General features: G+C 46.3%; 1 protein-coding gene across 4 annotated transcripts in view; it reads right to left on the bottom strand.

Annotated features, from left to right (window-relative positions):
• Positions 1–20,550, bottom strand: part of BRINP1 (BMP/retinoic acid inducible neural specific 1) — a 317,361-nt gene that overhangs the window by 14,746 nt on the left and 282,065 nt on the right. For all 4 annotated transcript variants that reach the window (XM_089685522.1, XM_089685519.1, XM_089685521.1 and 1 more), the window contains one exon: positions 11,518–11,740. In XM_089685522.1, coding sequence (XP_089541648.1) covers positions 11,518–11,740 — 223 coding nt within the window. The remainder of the gene's footprint in view (positions 1–11,517; positions 11,741–20,550) is intronic.

Genomic DNA, 20,550 nt, shown 5'->3' with positions numbered 1-20,550 from the left:
TTGCCTTTATCCATTCTTTATGACACTTTTCTATCCACTGACACCAACAGTGGGGCACTATATCTTCCACTGATAACAATGATGGGGCACTATTCCTCCCACTGACACCAATGATGGGGCACTATATCTTCCACTGATAACAATGATGGGGCACTATTCCTCCCACTGATACCAATGATGGGGCACTATTCCTCCCACTGATACCAATGATGGGGCACTATTCCTCCCACTGACACCAATGATGGGGCACTATTCCTCCCACTGATACCAATGATGGGGCACTATTCCTCCCATTGATACCAATGATGGGGCACTATTCCTCCCACTGATACCAATGATGGGGCACTATTCCTCCCACTGATACCAATGATGGGGCACTATTCCTCCCACTGACACCAATGATGGGGCACTATTCCTCCCACTGACACCAATGATGGGGCACTATTCCTCCCACTGATACCAACGATGGGGTACTATCTCTTCCACTGGCACCAATGATGGGGCACTATTCCTCCCACTGATACCAATGATGGGGCACTATTCCTTCCAATGATACCAGAGGTGGAGCACTTATCATCCCATTAATACCAATGATGAGGCGCTATCACTTCCACTGATACCAAAGATTGGGCTCTATTCCTCCCACTGATACCAATGATGGGGCATTATTTCTCTGTGATACCAATGATGGGGCACTATGCCTCCTACTGACACCAATGATGGGGCACTATTCCTCCCACTGATACCAATGATGGGCAATAATACTCCCGCTAATACCATAAATGGGGCACTGTTGCTCCCACTGACACCAATGATGGGGCACTATTCCTCCCACTGACACCAATGATGGGGCATTATTCCTCTCACTGATACCAAGGATGGGGCACTATTCCTCCCACTGATATCAATGATGGGCAATAATACTCCCACTAATACCAATGATGGGGCACTATTACTCCCACTGACACCAATGATGGGACACGATTCTTCTCACTGATACCAATGATGGGGCTCTATTCCTTCCACTGACACCAATGATGGGGTGCTATTCCTCCCACTGACACCAATGATGTGGCACTATTCCTCCCACTGACACCAATGATGGGGCACTGTTCCTCCCACTAATATCAATGATGGGGCACTATTCCTCCCACTGACACCAATGATGGGGCACTATTCCTCCCACTAATACCAATGATGGGGCACTATTCCTCCCACTGACACCAATGATGGGGCACTATTCCTCCCACTGATACCAATGATGGGGCACTATTCCTCCCACTGACACCAATGATGGGGCACTATTCCTCTCATTTACACCAATGATGGGCACTATTCCTCCCACTGACACCAATGATGGAGCACTATTCCTCCCACTGACACCAATGATGGGGCACTATTCCTCCCACTGATGCCAATTATGGGGATTTTTTTATACCACCACTGACCACCAAGTTTGAAGCATTTTCTACTCCCACTGGCCGCAATCCAGCCCTCCTAAATTCGGAAGGAGAGTAAACTGGCTCTTGACTTGAAAGTGCAAAACCAAACATTTTATACAGAATCTTCACCTAAACATGAAAGCGCTGCCCATTCCCTTTCTTCCCCTGCCCCCTAACAAATTTGTTGTAGTTCTTAAAATAATTTTCTGGGAGTGGATACCTTTTCGTGACGGGTACCCGCCTCCACTTCCACAATTCTCACTTTGATTTCCTTTATCTGAGCAGGTCAGGAAAGGGGGGGGAGAGCAAGGGCCCCCGCTCCCAACCATACCGGGCCACACGGGGGAGGTGCTCTGGGGTACGGGAGGGTCCATTTGACACCATCAAATGGGAGGTCAATTAGCCACACCTCAAGGAACCCCTAGTAACGCCCAGGGGCGAACTGACAACTCATGGGGCCCCCGGGCAATAGGGGATCATGGGGCCCGTGTCCTTGCCCAAACTCAAAAAAGCCTATGAAAATGGTACCAGGGGCATCTCATGGGGCCCCTTACTGACCCCGGGCCCTTGGGCAGTGCCCGAGTTTCCAAATGGTCAGTCCGCCCCTGGGCCTGCCCCTTCGTTATTAAATAACGGTCAGACAGTGAGAGCCTTCGTCGAGTGTGGAGCCTCTTTTTTTTTTTTTTCTCTGGTTTGGTGGCCGGCGTTCATCGTGGTTGAAGTTTGATCTACTTCGTGGGACATTTATTTTTTGTTTTTTAATACAGGGCTTGTCAGAAACTGGTGTCGTGTTTTTTCTAACTTTTTTGGTGAATTAGTAGGGGCACTATGTACCCCATACAAATTTACATAGGGTGGACCGAGTTCTGGGGTCTCCCTTGTCAAATAAGTCCCCTTCCGGCAGACCACCAGGACCATCGCCTAGGGTTGTGGGGAAGAGACCTTTGTACTCAACAACATGGGAACAAGGTGCTTTTGACTTGTCAAACTGGTGTCGCGATTTTCTCACTTTTTTTGGTGAAGGAGTAGGGGTAGTATGTACCCCATACTCATAGGGTGGACTGAGTTCTGGGAGCCCTCTTGTTAAAGGGGGCTTCCAGATTCCAATAAGCCCCCCGCCGGAAGACTACCACAACCACCATCCAGGGTTGTGGGGAAGAGACCCTTGCTCATTCACATAGGGTGGACCGAGTTCTGGGGGCCCCCTTGTTAAAGGGGGCTTCCAGATTCAAATAAGCCCTTTGCGGGCAGACCACCACAACCACCACCCAGGGTTGTGGGGAAGAGACCAACAACATGGGAACAAGGTGCTTTTGAAAAGTCAAAAACTGGTGCTGTGTTTTTTTTTCTACCCCATACTCATTCACATGGAGGGGGGCTGGGATCTGGGGACCCACTTGTTAAAGGTGGCTTTCAGATTCTGATAAGCCCCCTCGCCCACAGACCCCCACAACCACCGCCCAGGGCTATGGGGCAGAGACCCTTGTCCTCATCAACATGAGAACAATGTAAGGAGTGTTTTTCCCACTAAACCCCATTGGTTTCCGTAGGGGTTCCCAAAACTTAAAAATTATTTCCAGGGTTCCTCCAGAAGAACTGTCAGATGGCGGAGCTATCAGACAGTGGGAGCCTTCATTGCGTGTGGGGTCCCTTTTTTTTTTTTTTCTGGGTTGGCGGTCAGCACTTATCATGGTTGATGGTGGATCTACTCCGGGGGCCATTTTATTTTTGTGGTTTTTTAATAAAGGACTTGTCAAAATCCGGTATTGTGTTTTTTCTCACTTTTTTGGTGAATGAGTAGAGGTACTATGTACCCCATACTCATTCACATATGGTGGACCGAGTTCTGGGGGCCCCCTGATTAAAGGGGGCTTCCAGATTCCAATAAGCACCCCTGCCGGTAGACCACCACAACCACCGCCCAGGGGTGTGGGGAAGAGACCCTTGTCCACAACAACATGGGAACAATGTAAGGAGTGTTTTTCCCACTAAACCCCATTGGTTTCCTTAGTGGTTCCCAAAACTTAAAAATTATTTCAAGGGTTCCTCCAGAAGTTACTAGGGGTTCCTTGAGGTGTGGCTAATTGACCTCCCGTTTGATGGTGTCTGCATAAACCAAGGACCAAAGCTACTTGGCAAAGCCAACACTAATGGTCTCTTCTGCGATTTAAAAGAGTGGCATTCCGACCACCATTGTAAGGGTTCTATTCTTCCTACTAACTACCAATGTATATTGCTTCCTCGGGTCTCCCATCACCTGAAAGCTATTTTAGTGGTTCCTCTGGGTAAAAAAAAGGCTAAAAAAGGCTGTTTGACAATTGGCATGTGCTGTTCGTAAAAATATTCCAACTGATGTGACACAAAATTACATATTTCTCTACCTCTGTATTATTATTACTGTTATATATTTTTAATGAGGGGAGCAATAAAAAAAAAAAGGATCTTGTATTTTGCACAAGGTCTGCTATGAAGGAGAACAAGCTTGGACTCTTGGATAAATATATTTAGACTCTGAAGGCTTCTGTGGACGACTTTTGGGTTTGTGTCGATGGCATCATTTTGAAATGCTTTGGAGAAATGATTTTTGAAATCGTTTAGAATCCCTTGACATGTTGTAAATGGCCAGGAGGATGGCAATGGTTTTAGTCATGAAGAGTGATGTGTCCGATACGAGTAGGTACGTAACTCAAGCGTGCCATGGAGAACTTTCTGTGAGCAAACATCACCAGCTGACCTGCTGGAAAAGTTCCCAGAGGACACCACACATTTAGGATCAGTGATTCTCAACCAGGGTTCCATGGAAACCCAGAATTCCTCCAGAGGTTGCTAAGGGTTTCTGAAGCTATGGTTGATCAACCTCCCATTTGATAATGCCTGCATAGCTCAAGGACCAACACCATGAGGGGTGCAATCAAAAAAATAGGATCTTGCATTTTCAGAATTCCTGCAGAGGTTGCTAAGGGTTTCTGAAGCTATGGTTGATCAACACCATGAGGGGAGCAATCAAAAAAATAGGATCTTGAATTTTCAGAATTCCTCCAGAGGTTGCTAAGGGTTTCTGAAGCTATGGTTGGTCAACCTCTTATTTGATAATGCCGGCATAGCTCAAGGACCAACACCATGAGGGGTGCAATCAAAACATAGGATCTTGAATTTCAGAATTCCTTCAGAGGTTGCTAAGGGTTTCTTGAGCTATGGTTGGTCAACCTCCCATTTGATAATGCCTACATAGCTCAAGGACCAACACCATGAGGGGTGCAATCAAAAAATTGCAATAAAAAAAAGAATCTTACATTTTCAGAATTCTTCCAGAGGTTGGTAAGGGTTTCTGATGCTATGGTTGATCAACCTCCCATTTGATAATGCCGGCATAGCTCAAGGACCAACACCATGAGGGGTGCAATCAAAAAATAGTATCTTGCATTTTCAGAATTCCTCCAGAGGTTGGTAAGGGTTTCTTAAGCTATGGTTGATCAACCTCCAATTTGATAATGTCTGCAAAGCTCAAGGACCAACACCACGAGGGGTGCAATCAAAAAAATAGCAACCTCTAGAGGAATTCTAAAAATGCAAGAACCTATTTTTTTTATTGCACCCCTCATGATGTTAGTCCTTGAGCTATGCAGGCATTATCAAATGGGAGGTTGACCAACCATAGCACAAGAAAATCTTAGCATCCTCTGGAGGAATTCTGAAAATGCAAGATCCTATTTTTTTGATTGCACCCCTCATGGTGTTGGTCCTTGAGCTATGCAGGCATTATCAAATGGGAGGATGACCAACCATAGCTCAAGAAACCCTTAGCAACCTCTAGAGGAATTCTGAAAATGCAAGATCCTAAGGGTTTCTTGAGCTATGGTTGGTCAACCTCCCATTTGATAATGCCTGCATAGCTCAAGGACCAACACCATGAGGGGTGCAATCAAAAAAATAGGATCTTGCATTTTCAGAATTCCTCCAGAGGATGCTAAGATTTTCTTGAGCTATGGTTGGTCAACCTCCAATTTGATAATGCCGGCATAGCTCAAGGACCAACACCATGAGGGGTGCAATCAAAACACAGGATCTTGCATTTTCATGTAAGGTCTGCTATGAAGAAGAAGAGGCTTGGACTTGGACTTGTATTGGATAAATATATTTAGACTCCTACGGCTGTTGAGAACTTTGGGCTTGTGCTGAAGGCATCGTTTTGAGGTGCTTCTGAGATCATTCAAAACGTATTGACATGCTTTTGGCCTGCAGTTGGCCCTCTTCAAGTGGGTTTGGATGTTGACATAGGCCCTTAGTTCTTGGTTAGGTGCCGTAGATACGGCCAGCAGCATGACGTCGGTTTTAATAATGTGCTACTTATGCATGTTGCCCTAGGGAGCGCACCATCAACATTTAGAAAGATGCTGACTGATGGTAATGTGGTCGAACTGTCTCTGATAATGACGATGTTGATTGCAGCAGGCAGAAATTGCACATAGAAGCGTTTAGGCTGGCTGAGTGACAGAAGGCGACATTAAACCCGACACGAAGAAGCCTGGCATACAGTAGGTGACCATGAAGACCATATTAAGGACACGCACTGAAATGTGTCCCCGATTTTTATTTCAAGACCTTTCCAGTCTAGATTTAATACAAAATATTCTGCTATCCAGCTCCTATGTAGTGTGTGTGTGAATCCAGGCCAGGAAGATTGTACTGTGTGTTAATCCGGGCCAGGAAGATTGTACTGTGTGTTTAATCCGGGTCAGGAAGATTGTACTGTGTGTTTAATCCGGGTCAGGAAGATTGTACTGTGTGTGAATCCGGGCCAGGAAGATTGTTCTGTGTGTGAATCCGGGTCAGGAAGATTGTTCTGTGTGTGTGTGTGAATCCGAGTCAGGAAGATTGTTCTGTGTGTGTGTGTGTGTGTGTGTGTGTGTGTGTGTGTGAGTGAATCCGGGTCAGGAAGATTGTTCTGTGTGTGTGTGTGAATCCGGGTCAGGAAGATTGTTCTGTGTGTGTGAATCTGGGTCAGGAAGATTGTTCTGTGTGTGTGAATCCGGGTCAGGAAGATTGTTCTGTGTGTGTGAATCCGGGTCAGGAAGATTGTTCTGTGTGTGTGAATCCGGGTCAGGAAGATTGTTCTGTGTGTGAATCCGGGCCAGGAAGATTGTACTGTGTGTGAATCCGGGCCAGGAAGATTGTTCTGTGTTTGAATCTGGGAAGATTGTACTGTGTGTGAATCCGGGCCAGGAAGATTGTACTGTATGTGAATCCGGGCCAGGAATTGTACTGTGTGTGAATCTGGGAAGATTGTACTGTGTGTGAATCCGGGCCAGGAAGATTGTACTGTGTGAGAATCCGGGCCAGGAAGATTGTACTGTGTGTGTGAATCCGGGCCAGGAAGATTGTACTGTGTGTGTGAATCCGGGCCAGGAAAATTGTACGGTGTGTGAATCTGGGACGGAAAGATTGTACTGTGTGTGAATCTGGGCCGGAAAGATTGTACTGTGTGTGAATCTGGGCCGGAAAGATTGTACTGTGTGTGAATCTGGGCCGGAAAGATTGTACTGTGTGTGAATCTGGGCCGGAAAGATTGTACTGTGTGTGAATCTGGGCCAGAAAGATTGTACTGTGTGTGAATCCGGGCCAGCAATATTGTACTGTGTGTGAATCCGGGAAGATTGTACTGTGTGTGAATCCGGGAAGATTGTACTGTGTGTGAATCCGGGTCAGGAAGATTGTTCTGTGTGTGTGTGAATCCGGGTCAGGAAGATTGTTCTGTGTGTGTGTGAATCCAGGTCAGGAAGATTGTTCTGTGTGTGTGAATCCGGGCCAGGAAGATTGTTCTGTGTGTGTGAATCCGGGCCAGGAAGATTGTTCTGTGTGTGTGAATCCGGGCCAGGAAGATTGTTCTGTGTTTGAATCTGGGAAGATTGTACTGTGTGTGAATCCGGGCCAGGAAGATTGTACTGTGTGTGAATCCGGGCCAGGAATATTGTACTGTGTGTGAATCTGGGAAGATTGTACTGTATGTGAATCCGGGCCAGGAAGATTGTTCTGTGTGTGAATCCGGGCCGGGAAGATTGTACTGTGTGAGAATCCGGGCCGGGAAGATTGTACTGTGTGTGTGAATCCGGGCCGGGAAGATTGTACTGTGCGTGTGAATCCGGGCCGGGAAGATTGTATTCTGTGTGAATCCGGACCAGGAAGACTGTTGGAACAGTTTGTTTCATACTTAAGCTCACAGTTCATTATGTGAGATTTTACATTTGGGGTTTTTTTTCTCATCTCGGCATGTCAGAATGTTCACTCCTCTACGCAAAATGTTATCATTTTTATCATGAATTGGGGCTTTTGGGAAAAAGATATATTTTTTTTTTCAAAGATGCTTAAATTGCTTTGGTCCTCGGTGCGTATGTATATATTGTATGTACGTGTGTGTGTGTATATGTGTGTGCGTGTGTATATATAGAGTTGTGTTCACAATAATAGCAGTGTGCTGAAAAAAGTGAATAAAGCTGAAAATCCTTCTAATAGCTTTTATTTCCATCCACACAAATGCATTGGGAACACGACACATTCTATTCCAAATCACAACATGAAGAAAAATACATCAAATTTGTGTTGTTCCTCTAAAAAAAATGGAAGAAAAGTGAATATTAGACGGTTCAAAAAAATCGCAGTGTTTGTATTCTTCTTTACAAACTCAAACATTCACTATATAAACTGAGAAATGTTTGAAGATTTTGCTTTCCTTTGAATGACTTCATGAATATTTGGTTGTAGTCGCACTGTTTCTGAGAACTGCTGTACATCTGTGTTGCATGGAGTCACCCAACTTCTGGCCCCTGTGATCAGGTGTTCCAGCCCAGGAGGATTGGACCACATTCCACAGTTCTTCTCTATTTCTTGGTTTTGCCTCAGAAACTGCATTTTTGATGTCACCCCACAAGTTTTCTATTGGATTAAGATCCGGGGATTGGGCTGGCCACTCCATAACGTCAGTCTTGTTGGTCTGGAACCAAGATGTTGCACGTTTACTGGTGTGTTTGGGGTCGTTGTCTTGTTGGAACACCCATTTCAAGGGCATTTCCTCTTCAGCATAAGGCAGCATGACCTCTTCAAGTATTCTGATGGATTCAAACTGATCCATGATCCCTGGTATGTGATAAATAGGCCCAACACCGTAGTATGAGAAACATCCCCATATCATGATGCTTGCACCACCATGCTTCACAGTCTTCACAGTGTACTGTGGCTTGAATTCAGTGTTTGGGGGTCATCTGACAAACTGTCTCCGCCCACTAGACCCAAAAAGAACAATCTTACTTTCATCAGTCCACAAAATGTTGCGCCATTTCTCTTTAGGCCGGTCAATGTGCTCTTTGGCAGATTGTAACCTCTTCAGCACGTCTTTTGTTCAACAGTGGGACTTTGCGGGGGCTTCTTGCAGATAGCTTGGCTTCACATAGGCGTCTTCTAATTGTAACAGTCCTCACAGGGAACGTCACACCTTCTTTCATCTTCCTGGAGCTGATTGTTGGCTGAGTCCGCGCCATTTTGGCTATCCTTCTATCCATTCCAATGGGAGTTTTTCGCTTTCTTCCACGTCTTTCAGGTTTTGGTTGCCATTTTAAAGCATTTGCCATCATTTTAGCTGAGCAGCCGATCATTTTCTGCACTTCTTTATATGTTTTCCCCTCTCCAATCAACTTTTTAATCAAGGTACGCCGTTCTTCAGAACAATGTCTGGAACGACCCATTTTCCTCAGAATTTCAGAGAGAAATGCACTGTAACCAGCATGTACAACATTTGCTGCCTTCCTTCCTTAAATAAGGGCAATAATTGCCACCTGTTTTTCAAAGAATGAATGACCTCAATAATAGAACTCCACACTGCTATTATTGTGAACACGCCCCTTTCAATGAGTGATTCAATGACACAGAATCAGCAGCATGCATGTCATGACTGTTGGGTCTGTTGGATTTCTATTACTCTACTACACCTGCTAGGAAATTATTTGCCATGTAGAAATATCATTTCCACCAAAAACAGTGATTGATCCAGTTAGTGATGTCTGACTGCTAGTATTTTCAACACAACTGTATATATATATGTGTGTGTGTGTGTGTATGTGTGTGTGTGTATATATATATATATATATATATATATATATATATATATATATATATATATATATATATATATATATTTATTTTTATTTTTTTGGTCAGTATTTTATTTTTTTACTTAGTATCAGTGTCAGTTTATTTTAGACAGGATAAAAAAAAGGTTAGTGTTTGGGTCAAGGTCATGATCATTTTTTTTTTCTTTTTTGGTCAGTATTTTTTTGGGTTTTTAATTTTTTAATTCATATCAGTGTATTTTAGGCAGGATACATTTTTAAAAAAGCGAAATGCGCTCTATTGTTTCTGGGCCGCACTGCGGGTACAAACAACTAACATAACATGTGGTATGGCTGCGATCATCAAGAGCTGGAGGAATTATTTTGGGTTGTTCTCTGGTGGTAGGTTATGGAAATAGCAAGAAATATAAAGCTACATTTAAAAACATTTTTTTGCAGAGGGGGGCACACTGGGAGCTCTCACTGACAGGAGGGGGCTATGTACAGCCCCCTGCCAGCTCTTCCCACCAGCCATGATCTGCCCCGCTTTGAATAGAGAAGGACAGAGGCCCAGTGATGACATCACTTGCAGGCACTATCTAGGAGGCCCCCTTCACCCCATCAAAGTGTTTTTGATATTTGCATAACTTCTCCCACTTTTTTGCATCAGGGCTCTTGAGAGGAGTACTAGGGCAGGGTGCTGGGATGTTTTCAGGAATCTATATACAGCTCGCTGCCGACCCCTCCCACCAGCCATTATTTGCCTACATTGCATCAGAGGCCCAGTGATGACATCACTTGCAGGCACTATCTAGGAGACCCTTTTCACCCCATCAGTGTTTTTGATATTTGCATAACTTCTCCCACTGCTTGCATCAGGGCTGAGGGGTCCTGAGGCAGGGTGCTGGTTTTTTTTTTTTTCAGGAGTCTATATACAGCACCCTTCTGGCCCCTCACACCAGCCATGATTTGCCTGCATCACATAGAGAAGCACAGAGACCCAGTGATGACATCACTTACAGACAGAATCTAGGGCTCTTGAGAGGAGTACTGGGGCAGGGGGCTGGGATGGTTTCAGGAATCTATATACAGCATCCTCCTGGCCCCTCCCACCAGCCATGATCTGCCTGCATCATATAGAGAAGCACAGAGGCCCAGTGATAACACTTGTGGGCAGAATCTAGGGCTCTTGAAAAGAGTACTAGGGCAGGGTGCTGGGATGTTTTCAAGAAGCTATGTACAGCCCCTGCTGGCCCCTCCCAGCAGCCATGATTTGCCCACATTGCATAGAGAAGCACAGAGGCCCAGTGATGACATCACTTACAGGCAGAATCTAGGAGACCCTCTTCACCCCATCAGTGTTTTTGATATTTGCATAACTCCTCCCACTGCTTGCATCAGGCCTCTTGAAAGGAGTACTGGGGCAGGGGGATGTGATGTTTTCAGGAAGCTACGTACAGCACCCTGTCGCCCCTCCCACCAGCCCTGATTTGCCTGCATCACATAGAGAAGCACAGAGACCCAGTGATGATAACACTTACAGGCAGAATCTAGGGCTCTTGAGAGGAGTACTGGGGCAGGGTGCCGGGATGTTTTCAGGAAGCTACGTACAGCACCCTGTTGGCCCCTCCCACCAGCCGTGATTTGCCTGCATCACATATAGAAGCACAGAGACCCAGTGATGACATCACTTGCGGGCAGAATCTACTTCACCCCATCCAAGTGTTTTTGATATTTGCATAACTCCTCCCACTGCTTGCATCAGGGCTCTTGAGAGGGATACTGAGGCAGGAAGCTGGAATGTTTTCAGAAATCTATATACAGCCCCCTGCCGGCCCCTCCCACCAGCCGTGATCTTCCTGCATTGCATAGAGAAGCACAGAGGCCCAGTGATCACATCGACGGACCTTAAATCAGGTAGGTGAAGATTTCATTAGCACATTGCTGATGGGAAGGAAAAAGAAAAGCCGCCTCACCTTTCTCTGGGTAGCTGGTGGTTGGGATTGTGTTTGCAGCGCAGGCTCAGACTGAACAGCTTCCGCGCCGTGTGCTGCATCTTCTGTCGCTGGACGTCCAGAGCGTTCTGCAGCAGCTTGTAGCGACTTTGCAGCTCCCAGTCGTTCCCCCAGTGCTGGTGAATGGCTCCGATGCTCAGGAAGTGGCTGCTGGGGAGGCGTCTCATGAAAGATTTAAATTCGTCTGCAGAGGGATAGAAAGAAAAAATGACCGACTTTGAGAACGCACCTAAAAATAAAGGAACCCCGCCCCTTATGACCAAAAATAGCGTAACCCCACCCCCTTATGACCAAAATTAGCATAACTCCGCCCCTTATGACCAAAAATAGAGGGACTGCGCCCCCTTATGACCAAAAATAGAGGGACTCTGCCCCCTTATGACCAAAAAAAAGAGGAACTCCGCCCCATACGACCAAAAATAGAGGAACCCCGCCCCTTATGACCAAACATAGAGGAACTCCACCCCTTATGACCAAAAATAGAGGAACTCCACCCCTTATGACCAAAATTAGCGTAACTCCGCCCCTTATGACCAAAAATAGAGGAACCCCGCCCCCTTATGACCAAAAATAGCGTAACTCCACCCCCTTATGGCCAAAATAGCGACACTCCGCCCCTTGTGACCAAAAATAGCGTGACTCCACCCCCTTATGGCCAAAATAGCGTAACTCCGCCCCATACTACCAAAAATAGAGGAACTCTGCCCCCTTATGGCCAAAAATAGAGGAACTCCGCCCCCTTTGTGGCCAAAAATAGAGGAACTCCGCCCCTTATGACCAAAAATAGAGGAACTCCGCCCCCTTATGGCCAAAAATAGCGGAACACCGCCCCCTTATGGCCAAAAATAGAGGAACTCCGCCCCTTATGACCAAAAATAGAGGAACTCCGCCCCTTATGACCAAAAATAGAGGAACTCCGCCCCCTTATGACCAAAAATAGAGGAACTCCGCCCCTTATGACCAAAAATAGAGGAACTCCGCCCCTTATGACCAAAAATAGAGGAACTCCGCCCCTTATGACCAAAAATAGAGGAACTCCGCCCCTTATGACCAAAAATAGAGGAACTCCGCCCCTTATGACCAAAAATAGAGGAACCCCGCCCCCTTATGATAAAAAAAATAGCGTAACTCCGCCCCCTTATGGCCGAAATAGCGTAACTCCGCCCCCTTATGACCAAAATTAGAGGAACCCCGCCTCATACTACCAAAAATAGAGGAACTCTGCCCCCTTAGGCCAAAAATAGAGGATCTCCGCCCCATACGACCAAAAATATAGGAACTCCTCCCCCTTATGGCCAAAAATAGAGGAACTCCGCCCCCTTTATGGCCAAAAATAGAGGAACTCTGCCCCCTTATGACCAAAAATAGAGGAACTCCGCCCCCTTATGACCAAAAATAGAGGAACTCCGCCCCCTTATGACCAAAAATAGAGGAACTCCGCCCCCTTATGACCAAAAATAGAGGAACTCCGCCCCCTTATGACCAAAAATAGAGGAACTCCGCCCCCTTATGACCAATAATAGAGGAACTCTGCCCCTTATGACCAAAAATAGAGGAACTCCGCCACCTTATGACCAAAAATAGAGGAACTTCGCCCCTTACAACCAAAAATAGAGGAACTCCGCCACCTTATGACCAAAAATAGAGGAACTCCGCCCCCTTATGACCAAAAATGGAATGTTTGGAAAAAAAACAATTGTCTACCCCTAGCTTCACACTGGTGCGGCACATCGCAGGTCGCACAGGAATCGCACCGCATTGCCATTTTTGTGCGGTGCAATTTGAGCCGTGGCTCAAATCGCACCGCATCCGCACCAAAAAAGTGCAGGAGCCTTTTTTTTTTCTTGTCTGCACTAGAATCAGATCGCATGGGTGTTCACATTAGTGCGGCACATCACATGCGATTTCTGTGCAGTGCAGTTTGAGCCGTACATTTCGTATGGCTCAAATCGCATCGCATCCGCACCAAAAAAGAGCAGGAGCCTTTTTTTTTCCGCAGAATCAAGAATGTGAACACCCATGCGATCCGATTCTGCACATCGCACCGTGTTTCGCATATGAATGGGGTGCGATTACAATGCGGAGCGGAAATATGCAAATTTGGCACCCTTTTTTTAGTCGGTACCAGAATCGGATCGCATGGAGGTTCACATCGGTGTGGCACATCACATGGGATTCGCACAGGAACCGCACCACATTTCTGTGCAAATCACATGCGATTTCTGTGCGGTGCAGTTTGAGCCGTACATTTCGTATGGCTCCAATCGCACCACATCCGCACCAAAAGAATGCAGGACCCGTTTTTTTTTTATGCGCACCAGAATCGAGATTGCATCAGTGTTCACACTCACGCGATCCAATTCTGCACTTGTGTCGTTAACTTGAAATACACACCCGCAGCAATTCGTATGAATGGGGTGCGATTATTAAGCGGTGTGGAAATCGCACAGATCACACCCATGCGATCCGATTCTGCACATTGCACTGCGTTTTGCGAACTGATTTTTGGGGTGTTAACTTAAAATACTCACCCGCAGCAGTTTCGGAATGGGGTGCAATTATGTTGCGGTGCGGAAATCGCACAGAAACAGATGCGAATTCCGTGCCGCATCAATGTGAACCCGGGCTGAGGCTAAGTTAACTAACGTTTATGCAGGTTGCGGCTGATGCGTTTTTCCCGCGTCTGGGTTTTGAGGGGGGGGGGGGGTTGCTAATAGAAAAGTATGACAGTTCTGTTCCTGTAGTGTGACTTTAATGCGACTTTACACTCTCTTGCAGTCAAGTAGCATCAAAGTCGCATCAAAGCAGTGCAGGACCCTTTATGTGACCAAAGTCTCTTGGCGATTTCATTTACTAACCACTTGACTACCGCGCTATAGCCAAACGACAGCTACAGCACGGTAGTCCAGTTCTGGGGAGGAGTCATATGACGTTCTCCCAGAACGCCCCCCCCCCGCGGTGCTCACCTAGTGCTGTCTGTGATCACTGTGTCCACCAGCTGATCACATGACATGGTAAAGGGCCAATCACAGCAGCCTTTTGCCATGTGATCAGCTTTATCGGCAGTACATTCCTCATGCTGTCACAGTGTGAGGAAAGTACTGCTGGTAACTGGCAACTGTCAAAGCAGACATCTGTACTGATAATCAGGGTACTGATTAACAGTGCAGCCCCAAAAATGCCCATGAGTGCCCAACAGTGCTGCCCATGAGTGCCCAACAGTGCTGCCCATGAGTGCCCAACAGTGCTGCCCATGAGTGCCCAACAGTGCTGCCCATGAGTGCCCAACAGTGCTGCATCATCAGTGCCCAACAGTGCTGCATCATCAGTGCCCAACAGTGCTTCCCATCAGTGCCCAACAGTGCTGCCCGTCAGTGCCCAACAGTGCTGCCCGTCAGTGCCCAACAGTGCTGCCCGTCAGTGCCCAACAATGCTGCCCATGAGTGCCCAACAGTGCTGCATCATCAGTGCCCAACAGTGCTGCACATGAGTGCCCAACAGTGTTTCCATCAGCTCCCAACAGTGCTTCCCATCAGTTCCCATCAGTTCCCAACAGTGCTGCAAATCAGTGCCCAACAGTGCAGCCCATGAGTGCCCAACAGTGCAGCCCATGAGTGCCCAACAGTGCAGCCCATGAGTGCCCAACAGTGCTGCATCATCAGTGCCCAACAGTGCTTCCCATCAGTTCCCAACAGTGCTTCCCATCAGTTCCCAACAGTGCTTCCCATCAGTTCCCAACAGTGCTGCATTATCAGTGCCCAACAGTGCTTCCCATCAGTTCCCAACAGTGCTTCCCATCAGTGCCCAACAGTGCTGTCCATGAGTGCCCAACAGTGCTGCATTATCAGTGCCCAACAGTGTTTCCATCAGCTCCCAACAGTGCTTCCCATCAGTTCCCAACAGTGCTTCCCATCAGTGCCCAACAGTGCTGCCCATGAGTGCCCAACAGTGCTGCATTATCAGTGTCCAACAGTGCTTCCCATCAGTTCCCAACAGTGCTTCCCATCAGTTCCCAACAGTGCTTCCCATCAGTGCCCAACAGTGCTGCCCATGAGTGCCCAACAGTGCTGCATTATCAGTGCCCAACAGTGTTTCCATCAGTTCCCAACAGTGCTTCCCATCAGTTCCCAACAGTGCTTCCCATCAGTGCCCAACAGTGCTGCCCATGAGTGCCCAACAGTGCTGCATTATCAGTGCCCAACAGTGCTTCCCATCAGTTCCCAACAGTGCTTCCCATCAGTTCCCAACAGTGCTTCCCATCAGTGCCCAACAGTGCTGCCCATGAGTGCCCAACAGTGCTGCATTATCAGTGCCCAACAGTGATTCCATCAGCTCCCAACAGTGCTTCCCATCAGTGCCCAACAGTACTGCCCATCAGTGCCCAACAGTGCTGCACATGAGTGCCCAACAATGCTGCCAATCTGTGCCTGTCAGTACCCATCTTTGCCGACCATCAGTGCCCATCAGTTCTGTCTCATCAACGCACATCAGTGAAGGAGAAAAATTACCTTTTTGCAAAATTAATAGAAACAAAGAAAACTTTTTTTTTTTTTCAAAATGTTTGTTTTATTTTTTTGCCCTATTAACGAAGAAAAAAAAGTGGTGATTACCACGAAAAGAAAGCTCTGTGTGTGGGAAAAAAATGACAAAAATGCCATATGGGTACAGCGTTGCATGACCGCGCAGTTGAAATTCAAAGTGCGACAGCACTGAAAGCTGAACATTGGCCTGGGCAGGAAGGGGGTGACAGTGCCCAAGTGGTTAAAGGAAAAATCTGTCCAAACCTGCCTGGTCCTGTGTGAAAAAGTAATTGCCCCCTAATCCTAATAACTGGTTGGGCCACCCTTGGCAGCAACAACTGCAATCCAGCATTTGCCATAACTGGTGATGAGACTTTCACATGTGGAGGAGTTTCGGCCCACTTAGAATTGTTTCCATTCAGCCACATTGGAGGGTTTTCCAGCCTGTTTAGGGTCATCCCGCAGCATCTCCATCGGATTTAGGTTTGGACTTTGACTAGGCTACTCCAAAATCTTCATTTTGTGGTTTTGAGCCATTCAAAGGTGGACTTGCTGGTTTGTTTCAAATCATTGTCCTGTCCACATCACTTGAGGTTGGGAACTGATGGTCGTACGTTCTCCTTCAGGATTTTCTGGTAGAGCGCAGAATTCATGGTTCCATCAATGACGGAGAGTTGTCCAGGTCCTGACCATCCAGGCCATCACACTACCACCACCATGTTTCACCGTTGGGATGATGTTCTTTCATGAAATGCTGCGTTGATGTAACGGGACAAACACTTTCCAAAAAGTCCATCTTTTGTCTTATCACTTCACAGAATATTTGCCCAAAAGTCTCGGGGATAATCAAGTTGTTTTTTGGCAAATGTGAGACGAGCCTTTGTGTTCTTTTTGGTCAGCAGTGGCTTTGGCCTTGGAACTCTCCCATGGAGGCCATTTTTGCCCAATCTCTTTCTAATTGTTGAATCATGAACATGGACCTTAACTGAGGCAAGTGAGGCCCGCAGTTCTTTAGATGTTCTGGGTTCTTTTATGACCTCCTGGAGTCCTCGTTGTGCTCTTGGAGTCATTTGGTAGGTCACCCACTCCTGGGAAGGTTCACCACTTTTCCAAGTTTTCTCCATTTGTGGATAATGGCTCTCACCCGGGTTTGCTGGAATCACAAAGCCTTAAAAATGGCTTTACAACCCTTTCCAGACCGATACATGTCAATAACTTTGTTTCTCATCTGTTCTTGAATTTCTTTAGATCTCGGCACGAGTTGTTGCTTTTTTGTTGCTTCGCTTTGTCTTACTGCTTCTATTTAAGTAATTTCTTGATTCAACGGGTCTGGCAGTAATCTGGCCTGGGTGTAGCAAGTGAAATTTAACTCCGCTTTCCAAAAATCATTCATAATTTAGCAGGGGGGGGGGGGGGGAATTACTTTTTCACATAAGGCCAGGCAGGTTTGGACAGCTTTTTAGGGCCAAATGTCTGAACAGCCAAATTTCGGTCTGAACCAAGTCAGTGGCTCAATACTTGTTCCCAGGATATGAAAGTTTCCTGCTAAATGAGGTGCTGGTAGATGGGGCACACAACCGCATATATTGGACTGTAAAAGTATGCTTTTTATTTTCCTTTGGATGGTTTTGGAGGTTGCATTCTCTTTAATGTAGATTCGAGACAATGACAAGTCGAATTGCTTTTAGACTAATAGCAATAAAGTCATGTTTTATTAACAGTGTGCTCAGAGTCCAAAAAAATTGTATTTAAATGATGTCTATAGCAGCAATAAAAATGTGATGGAGGTTTTAACTCTTCTCTGCTCTATCCAAAACTTTAAAAATAAAAAAGTTTTGGCAAGATATAGACTTTAAAGTGACTTTGTCAGCAATCTGAGACAGCAAAATAAAAAAAAGTGCACATAAGAAGAGCATGAATACTTACCTCCCCTGCTGCCGCACCTGCAAGGGTGGCAGTGTTGATCTCCTGTCTTCCCCAGGAGATCAACGGAAGATTCCCTTCCCAGAAGGTCCACAGAAGATTCCTTTCCCTTCCCAGAAGGTCCACAGAAGTTTCCTTTCCCTTCCCAGAAGGTCCACAGAAGTTTCCTTTCCCTTCCCAGAAGGTCCACAGAAGTTTCCTTTCCCTTCCCAGAAGGTCCACAGAAGTTTCCTTTCCCTTCCCAGAAGGTCCACAGAAGTTTCCTTTCCCTTCCCAGAAGGTCCACAGAAGTTTCCTTTCCCTTCCCAGAAGGTCCACAGAAGTTTCCTTTCCCTTCCCAGAAGGTCCACAGAAGTTTCCTTTCCCTTCCCAGAAGGTCCACAGAGGATTCCCTTCCCAGAAGGTCCACAGAGGATTCCCTTCCCAGAAGGTCCACAGAGGATTCCCTTCCCAGAAGGTCCACAGAGGATTCCCTCCCCAGGAAGGTCCACAGAAGATTCCCTCCCCAGGAAGGTCAACAGAAGATTCCCTCCCCAGGAAGGTCAACAGAAGATTCCCTCCCCAGGAAGGTCAACAGAAGATTCCCTCCCCAGGAAGGTCAACAGAAGATTCCCTCCCCAGGAAGGTCAACAGAAGATTCCCTCCCCAGGAAGGTCAACAGAAGATTCCCTCCCCAGGAAGGTCAACAGAAGATTCCCTCCCCAGGAAGGCCCACAGAAGATTCTATTCCCCTCCCAGAAGGTCCACAGAGGATTCTATTCCCCTCCCAGAAGGTCCAGAGAGGATTCCCTTCCCTTCAAAGAAGGTCCACAGAAGATTCCCTTCCCAGAAGGTCCACAGAGCATTCCCTTTCCAGAAGGTCTACAGAGGATTCCCTTCCTTTCCCAGAAGGTCCACAGAAGATGCCCTTCCCTTCCCAGAAGGTCCACAGAAGATTCCCTTCCCAGAAGGTCCACAGAAGATTCCCCCCCCCCGGAAGTCCACAGAGGATTCCCTTCCCTTCCCAGAAGGTCCACAGAGGATTCCCTTCCCACAAGGTCCACAGAGGATTCCCTTCCTTTCCCAGAAGGTCCACAGAAGATTCCCTTCCCTTCCCAGAAGGTCCACAGAGGATTCCCTTTCCTTCCCAGAAGGTCCACAGAGGATTCCCTTTCCTTCCCAGAAGGTCCACAGAGGATTCCCTTTCCTTCCCAGAAGGTCCACAGAGGATTCCCTTTCCTTCCCAGAAGGTCCACAGAGGATTCCCTTTCCTTCCCAGAAGGTCCACAGAGGATTCCCTTTCCTTCCCAGAAGGTCCAAAGAGGATTCCCTTTCCTTCCCAGAAGGTCCAAAGAGGATTCCCTTTCCTTCCCAGAAGGTCCAAAGAGGATTCCCTTTCCTTCCCAGAAGGTCCACAGAGGATTCCCTTTCCTTCCCAGAAGGTCCACAGAAGATTCCCTTTCCTTCCCAGAAGGTCCACAGAAGATTCTCTTCCCAGGAAGGTCCACAGAAGATTCTCTTCCCAGGAAGATCCACAGAAGATTCCCTTCCCAGCTTGAATTAACCACTTGTCCACCATGCCGTTCATAAACGTACCTTGCTAAACAGGTGGTTGAGCTAGCTTTACACTAGCAGAATTTTGTTTTGAAATTTTACATTTGAAGAACGTTCGTTCAATCTACTAATTGTTAGTGGGGTCGAATGAGGGGGGGCATTCATTTTTGACCACAGTGATGAGAAAATTTAAACATTCATGCGTTCAAAAAAATGTTTCAACAATGAATGTAGTCTTTCATTTTCGGAACGTCCATCTATTTCAAAACCGACTGTTAAAAGCAAACCAGATTTCAAAAACATTTTGTCAAGTCATCAAATCTACGGAGAATTTTCACAGATTTTTCTATGCGCGTTCTCTTAGAAGTCGAATGTTGTATGGTCACCCTGGCTGTACACCCTTCAGCAGCCATCGCTGTTTTGGAAAACCAAGGGCATACCCAGGCGTCGCCATCATTCATAAAATACACCTGCTTAGGCTTCGGCGAGACTTTGTAACTCATATTCCTCCAGCAGCGCTCAGTAATAGGTTCATAGGAGAACACATGGAAATGAAAAATTCAAAGAAAGTCGCCGTATTGTTTGTTTACCGCTGTGCCTGTTAATAACTTCACTAAAAAAAAAAAAAAAAAAAGTCATTCCAAAGTAATTATCCCGCAATAAAGGAGCCGAGCACGTTACATTCCCCGGCATCACCGCCGGCTTTATGAACGCCGAATCCTTTTGATGTAGGCGCAACCTTTTATTCAGATTTACATTCAGAGTCAACATTTGTTAAAGTGTGTGTATGTGCCAATTTTTTTTTTTTTTAAGTTTTGGATGGAGTACTAGGGGTTTAGATCCCCTGCTAGTTTTTTTTTTTTTTTTTGCTAGTTTATTTTTTTGCTAGTTTTTTTTTTTTTTTTTTTGCTAGTTTTTTTTTGTGCTAGTTTGTTTTTTTTGCTAGTTTTTTTTTGTGCTAGTTTTTTTTTTTGCTAGTTTTTTTTGTGCTAGTTTGTTTTTTTTGCTATTTTTTTTT

Source organism: Staurois parvus, unplaced genomic scaffold (assembly GCF_062004578.1).
Source record: "Staurois parvus isolate SC_StPar_1 unplaced genomic scaffold, SC_StPar_1.0 ptg000377l, whole genome shotgun sequence".
In the NCBI taxonomy this organism is placed as follows: domain Eukaryota; kingdom Metazoa; phylum Chordata; class Amphibia; order Anura; family Ranidae; genus Staurois; species Staurois parvus.
Note: the sequence above shows the minus strand (reverse complement) of the source record. Positions and strands in the feature narration are given on the sequence as shown.